Genomic DNA, 7,657 nt, shown 5'->3' with positions numbered 1-7,657 from the left:
TTGGAGGGGAAGGACAGAACAGGCTGATAACTATAGTTTGTCTTTCTGTCTGGCTGTGTGTGTTCTGTCTGTGTTCTCTTCGTCTCATCGTATGAGAGCACCCGGGAACAGAGAGAGAGATCCGTTGGCCGTCGTCAGGGCAGAAGCCTCTTATCTCCACATTCTAACTTTGTTGTGTTTTGACTTGATCGTACTCCAGCGTCACATGAAAGCATCACATGTAGCAGATACTGTACCACAAGCTCGTTTGGAGCTTTTGATGCTTTTAACACATTTAGACCTGACGACGCATCTGTGTCGCCCTCAGCTTTTAACCACTTTAACCATGATTGTATACCGTAGCCGTTGAAAAATAGCAAATCTACAAGCTCGTAGCACGGCACTCTGTGCCACGCTACGAGCTTGCAGATCTGATTTTTCTTTTATCGTGAAAATGTATGCAAATCTTTTCATATATATACTCTTTCACAGCAAACGTTTTTAACTCAAGTCTTTGCTTCTGGAACAAGATATTTTCAGATGGCGGTCTGCGGCAGAATACATATCATTCTGGGGCTCCTTGACATGAAATAGTTTGAGAACCACTGATGTAGAAACATAGGGTTTCTACAGAAAACGGTTTGGATTTAGATGACATTTTGTATAGAATCTGTTCTATTTGAATTCTGAAAAGTGACAGTTTGTGGACATATGAGGTTTCCACCCCGACAGGGACGATAGACACTCGAGTGCACAGCGTGTGAGTATAGGCACTGCAGGGAGCAGGGAGTTGGAAACACACAGCGTGTGAGTATAGGCACTGCAGGGAGCAGGGAGTTGGAAACATGAGTAAAGGCTGGGCGGTAAAAACAAACTAAAGTAAAGCTTGTCTTTTAGGTAAGCTCTGGGACATGAACTGTGATCCATGTTCAGTTTTTTAAATGGTTTTAAATGGTTTTTATTCTATAAATCTTTTTATGGATCCCTGTAGTTTTTAGGACTTATTTATACTTAGTATTGTCTTGCACTGATAATTTATTATTGTATGAGCCTGTGCTGTCTTTTAACTAGGAGAAACGTAATTTCGTTTTTTTCTGCTGCTACAGTTGGAAATTATGACAAAATAAAGCAATCTTGAATCAATCTTGAATGAACTGCGTTACCGTACCGTCATTATTTAAGCTCTGGGACATGAACTGCGTTAATCGTACCGTCATTATTTATTGATATATTTTGGCTTTGAGCCAGACCAGACGACGTGGGGCAGGCGGACGGATCCGGATGAGGTAATATGCCGCATTCGGAGTGCATGCAGCAAACCGCCATGATAGATTGGATTTTGTTTTTTTTCACTGTGCTATTAAACATTCCATACCGCCACAGCCTAAGGCTTAGGTTGTCCTTTGCATTGCCTGCTTCAAATTGCTTATTTGATTCACTTTGATTCCTTTTTTCTTCGTTTTTAATCAATCTTTCTCCCCAATTTAGTCATTATGCCAATTGATTCCTCCCCCCACACACACGTTGCTGTGCGTCGTCACTGCTGACTCACACCTGCCAATGAAGACGTAGTAGAGCCTTCTTCCTACTGCACACGCACGCCACTTTGGAAAGAACATGGGCCCCTTCCCCACTTCCTTCACAGGTGTTACCGATGATGACACTAATACGAAGGCTCTGTTCCAATCTGGTCAAACAGAGTCGGGGTGCTGCTAGCTAGTGAGCATGTTGGCTCACTGGGAAACACTCTGCGACATCAGTGGGTCTCAAAGTGTCTCTGAGTCCTTTCCAAATGGAGCCTTAATTAGTATCATCAGTAACACCTGTGAAGGAAGTAGGGAAGCGGCCCCGGAAGTCGGAATTGGGAGTTCTTTCTGTGTGCATATAGAGCCCATTGTGTCCCTGCTGACGCTCCACAAAGCCAGATGCACCGCGGTGGGCAGGGACTTTATCACTGCAGAATAACAGTGTGTGTGTGTGTGTGTGTGTGTGTGTGTGTGTGTGTGTGTGTGTGTGTGTGTGTGTGTGTGTGTGTGCATGTGCGTGTGCGTGTGTGCGTGTGCGTGTTGTCAAGGAAATGTGGAATGCTTGTACATTTAAGGACGTCATAAACCAAGCCATGAGAAGCTGTTTTCTGTGACCTGTGACATGTGTGGTCTGGAGGTCTCTGATGTCATGTGTACAAGACCCACCCACCCCTGGGGTGGGGGGTAATAATGTATTTAAGCTGAAACCTGACTGAGATGTGTTGAGTCAGTACGGTGTTCCATTGTAAACGCTTCACTGCTGTCTCCGTATTCGAATACATTCTATTCCAATACTCTGAAACTCTGAATTGTGTCTGTCTCATTATTGATGTTTCAACTATGTTAAGTGCTCACCGGCAGATTTCTATAACAGTGTGCGTGTGTGTGTGTGTGTCACAGTACCAGTAAGGTTCAGAGGGTGGAAGTAGGACTCTTGGTACTGGTCAGACACGCTGCTGAATTGCTCCTCGTCGGTCTTGGGCTTCGGAGCGAGGTCACCTGCAACGTGAAACACTACATTACTGATGGATAAGGTGTCTAACAAGCATAAACATTTTTTTTTGTCTAGATTTAGTACTGTATTTAGAGCTAAGAATTACAGGGTGGTAATTAAACTACTTCTCCAGAGTGGGTGGCATAACACCGGAGGGAGCTTGTTCCCCCAAAACGTGGCTCTAACAAAAGATATTCTACTACAGGTATGCTTCCACCAAATTCAAGATCTTGACTCCCTAGGCAAACTCTAAACTAACCTAAACGAAAATATTATTCATTCAGGACGGGAACCCCTTTTGGCGTTTTAAGCATTGTGTCATACTTTAGCTATTGAAAAATAGCAGATCTACAAGCTCATAGCGCCTACGAGTTTTGAAAAATCGTTTTTCGTAATGCTCTTTACAATTCGTATATATTATTTCAGAGCGAAATCTTTGCTTCTGGTGAGGTCCCTTGAACTACATATTTTCAGATGGGGGTCGGCGGCCAAATACAGATAATTCTGGGGGTCCTTGACATGAAAAAGGTTGAGAACGACTGACATAGAAACATAGGTTTTTTTCAGAAAACTGTTAGGATTTAGAAGACAAATGGGTTAACTCCTTCAACACCTTGGTAGGAGTACTACTAGCCCTCTGATACGCATTGGTGTTTCCGTTGGGAATTATTTAATGCAAATGCAAAAAGGTGAAAGGGAAGTGGAGAGAGGGGCGACATATCTGCTTAATTCTCTCCACACCGCCGTCCCTTCCTTCCCGTGTACAGACTGCTAGGTGGAAGCTGTGGTGAAACCGTGTGAGAGCCAAGCAGCGTGTGTATATATATATGTCTCAGGAGAGCAGGTAAATGGGCCAAAGTGGGCCCTGTGACCACAGACTGCTATTCCCAACAGCAGGGCTGAAAGAAAACCAACTATAACACCTCTGTTCTGTTCACCTTGAAACACAGCCTTGTTGGAGAGACCCAGGGCTGGAGTACTGGCTCCCTCTGGAAGGTCTGCAGTGTCCTGGGAATGAGCACGCACGCACGCACGCACACACACACACGCACACACGCACGCACACACACACGCACGCACACACACACACACACGCACACACACACGCGACACACACACACACACACACGTACACACACACATTAAGTAACCACAGAGGAGAACATTTTAACTTGACTGGGCTAAATGGTCCTCGAAGAGCACGGTTCGATTTGTGAAAAGCAAACGACAGCAAAACCGGCAGCGGGGAGACATTTTCTTAACCACTTTGAGCCTTAATAGACCACTAAGGAATGGGTCTTTTTTTATTTTTTAAAGTTAGAAACGGACAAATCTTTTCACACATCGTGACAAATCTTTAAATGTTTTGTTTTTGTCAATTTGACCAAAATAAGGTTAATGGATGACTACAAATAATTGGTCCTCACTAATGCTCTTCTAAAATGGTATCTAATAGGAGGGTGGTGGACACAGAAACCCGCCTACCAGTGACATCATTGTTAGGCAGTTGTTTTTTCCTTCAATTTTGTATTTTGTATTATTTTTACATGCAAACGTACATATCCAACATATCAGACATGTCGACATTTCCCCCGAAAGGAAATGCATGTATTTAATTCCGTCTTCCCAGAAGCAGTGGTAAAACACATATCCCAAGGAAATCAATGACCAGGGGATGGAATATCAAAAGCAGAGGCATATATTGCAGAGGCATAAATGAACCCGCTATGGGTCCATTTGGTTCCATCTGTACACTCATGAGTTACAGATCTAAAAGGGAACCACGTCAAGTAACCCAGGGGAACACTGGACCTCACTTTGAGAAACACTACAATAATATAATAGGTATGCAATACTGTACGATTGCATTTATTCATTTATTATGTATTATATTGAAGGCCAACATTCTTTATAATGTTTTGTAGTTGGGAAATTGTTAACATCCTAAAAATGATGCCAACCCTATAGCCACCCATCCCCCACCTTCCTGCTCAGTATTGTGAGCAGGTATTTAACGAGGCCGCTCCACTCACGTCGGACGCCAGCAGCTCCTTCAGAGACGTGCCGGAGATGTTGGCGAAGTTCTCCACGAAGTTGCGCGGCGCCCGGAAGGCTCGCAGGACCTTCTCGTCGGCGCCGGACACGAACTGGAACCTCCCCACCATGGTCAGACACTGCAGGTCGTAGCCGTGGATCTGAGGCCGCGAGATCTCATGCCAGGTTCTCTGCAAGAGAAACAGTGTGAAGTCTATTAATTAACCCATTCTGACCTGAGATCAGATTCTAAACATGTCCGTCGTTCTTCGATTTTTCAAAAATAGCAGACCTACAAGCTCGTAGCGCGCTATGAGCTTGAACCGAACGCAGAAAACACAGACAACGATAGGCTGTGAAAGGGGAGGCTGTTCCACAGCCTATATGTTAAAAATATTATTGAGAAGACATACTTCTCCTCTCTGGCCTTTGAGCACATACAGTATACCAGCACCCCATGCCAGTGGTGTGTTGCTTTTTTAGTTTCAATTTCATTCCCTTTTGTTTTCTACCGTGCACTTTATTGTGTTGTGTTTTTATGTGTTTTATTCTGTTGCCCTGTGCAGCACTTCGGTTGGCTTATGTGATTTAAAAATCAACTTTGAGTTCAGTCGAGCATACAGGTACAGGTCATACTTATTCAATGAGTCCAAATCTTAGGATATACTTTTGTATGTATAACATGATCTCTAGTGACCCTATTCTGGCCATATCATAGGCAAACATTTGGCAAAAACATGTGTTAACATCACAAATAGCTGCAACAAACTACAATTAAAATACAAAGCACCTGTGAACATACATACTTCTATGTATGGAGAAGATGGGACAATACATAAAAGACTAGTTAGAATGGAATTACAGTGGCAAACAGTCCAGTGAGAAAAAAGCGTTTCAGTTCCCTATCGAAAACAGCCGCGCTATGAGAATGAAACAAAAACCAGGAACTGATGCTGACCCGAAACAAAAAAAGGAACTTATAAAACTGAAAACAACCACCTTCGTTTCACATACACAGTCTGCATTCCAACATCGAGTCGACATGTCGTTCCTGCTCCTGCTCCTGTTGACTCTCGCCTCTCGTTGCGACGGAGAAACCCCCGCCGCCATGAAGCTCGTCCTAACCGACAAGGCGCTTCGGTACGGCACGCGGATCGGAGCAGACGTGTTGTGTCAGAGGATCCAGGCGGCGGACATCCCACAGCAGCGGGGGAGCATCAGCCTCAGCGTGTTCGGAGACGTGCACTACGTCCTCGACTGGATGAGCGTCGTCCGGTGCGAGCTGCCCGAACCCTCCGTGCAGTTCGACGAAGAAAACGCGGGACTCAAGATGGCGGTGGACGACCTGGCCGTCACGGTGTCGGGGAACTGGCGGATGAGCTACGGGTTCATCCACGACGGCGGGACGTTCACCGTGAAGCTGTGGGACGTCTACGTGAGCACCGGGGTGACGTTGGGGAGCGACGGCGAGGGGCACGCCACCGTGGACGGCACCTTCTGCTACGGGGGCGTCGGGGGCTTGGACATAGACCTGGAGGGCGGCGCCAGCTGGCTGTACCAGCCATTCGTGAGCGAATATCAGGACGCCATCAAATCCAAAATGGAAGAGCGGATCTGTCCGGGGTTCCGGCAGGCCGTTCAGGACGTGCAGAGACGGCTGGCTGCGATGAGCCTTTCCGTGGGGGTGGGCCCCGGCGTGGCCGTGGAGGTCCCGCTCACCTCGGCACCTCGAGTGCAGAGTACCCGCCTCGGGCTGGACTGGAAGGGGGAGTTCTACCACGTTCAGAACCACACGGAACCACCGTTCCACGCCGAGCCTTTCACACTGACCCCACAGAGCGACTACATGCTGCAATTTGGCTTCTCCGAGTTTGCCGCGAACTCCGCCTCCTACGTCTACTCCTCCTCCTACATCGGAGCTCAGATCAACGACAGCATGATCCCGAAGGCTTCTCCCGTGCGCCTCAACACCACTTCCTTTGGCATGTTCGTCCCTCAGCTGCCCAAGATGTTTCCCAACATGCTCATGGAACTGCAGGTGGACGCCAGAGAGGTTCCCATGTTCAGCTTCGTCTCCGACTTGGTGGAACTAGACGTCTTGGCCGTGGTCAAGGCCTTTGCCGTCTGTCCCAACACAACCCTGGCTCCTCTGTTCAAACTCAGCGTCGACGCCGACTTCGGCCTCAAAGTCTTCTTCTCCCAGGGGAAGGTGAAGGGCTCTGCGAGCATGAGCAACTTCACCATGGCACTGCTGTCCAGTGAGGTGGGGGATTTCCAGGTGTCTCGACTGGAGAGTGTTGCAAAGATGGCGTTGAAGATGGTGGTGTTACCTAAAGTGAACGCCATGCTGTCCCAGGGTATGGACATTCCCAGCCTCCACAGCATCCAACTGGTGAACCCTGTGGTGCTGGTGAAGGAGGGGTTTGTGGTCATCGCTTCTGATGTTACAATCTAATGCATTCACCACAGTGACCTGTGTGTGTGTGTGTGTGTGTGTGTGTGTGTGTGTGTGTGTGTGTGTGTGTGTGTGTGTGTGTGTGTGTGTTTGGGGGGGGACATGAAATTATGTTTCTTTATTTAGATGTATTAAAATTGATGTTTAATCCACTGATTATACTCACAATCAGAGGATTGACAACTGAACACATGTGAATGAGGTTGATTTCGTAATGCAAACAGTAGCTCAGTTGAGTTAGTATCTAAGTGTCCTTGAGCAAGGCACTGAACCCATAACTTGCGTGCGTGCGTGCATGAGTGCGTGCGCGTGCCAGCTGACAGGGTGAATTTAAAGTGCATTCTAAAGTACTTTGGATACAAATGCTATAAAAATGCACCATTTACCATTTCACATAAATGCACCATTTACCATTTCACATAAATGCACCATTTAGCGTAATGTCGCTGCCCTTCTGGACTCCGTTGAAAGTGGAACTTACAGGGAAAGTGACAAACATCTCCATATTGGGTCTCATCTCATCCCTTACTGAAGGGGACACGGTGTAAGCGTGATACTGACACTCATAGTAAAACCATCCAAAATATATGTTTTTTAAATGAATAACAAAACGTTTTGAGCAATATCTTTTCAACGGGGATGTGTTATAATGAACTTGACTATTATATG

General features: G+C 46.3%; 2 protein-coding genes across 2 annotated transcripts in view; one reads left to right on the top strand and one right to left on the bottom strand.

Annotated features, from left to right (window-relative positions):
• The window catches only part of elp2 (elongator acetyltransferase complex subunit 2), a gene marked incomplete at both ends in the record, with an annotated part of 103,861 nt that overhangs the window by 11,520 nt on the left and 84,684 nt on the right, over nt 1-7,657 (bottom strand). Inside the window, 3 exons of the mRNA XM_080787244.1 lie at nt 2,409-2,504; nt 3,438-3,507; nt 4,533-4,724. Of these exons, the coding sequence (XP_080643370.1) occupies nt 2,409-2,504; nt 3,438-3,507; nt 4,533-4,724 (358 nt within the window). The remainder of the gene's footprint in view (nt 1-2,408; nt 2,505-3,437; nt 3,508-4,532; nt 4,725-7,657) is intronic.
• Nucleotides 5,576-7,023, top strand: LOC308332465 (bactericidal permeability-increasing protein-like; the record flags this gene model as incomplete). Its single annotated transcript, XM_080788371.1, has 1 exon — nt 5,576-7,023. The coding sequence occupies one exon, from the start codon at nt 5,576-5,578 to the stop codon at nt 6,986-6,988; it is 1,413 nt and encodes a 470-aa protein (XP_080644497.1). The 3' UTR covers nt 6,989-7,023.

This window comes from Protomyctophum bolini, assembly GCF_963924005.1.
Source record: "Protomyctophum bolini genome assembly, chromosome: 17".
Classification (NCBI taxonomy): domain Eukaryota; kingdom Metazoa; phylum Chordata; class Actinopteri; order Myctophiformes; family Myctophidae; genus Protomyctophum; species Protomyctophum bolini.
The sequence above is the reverse complement of the archived record's forward strand: the minus strand, read 5'-3'. Positions and strand labels throughout refer to the sequence as shown.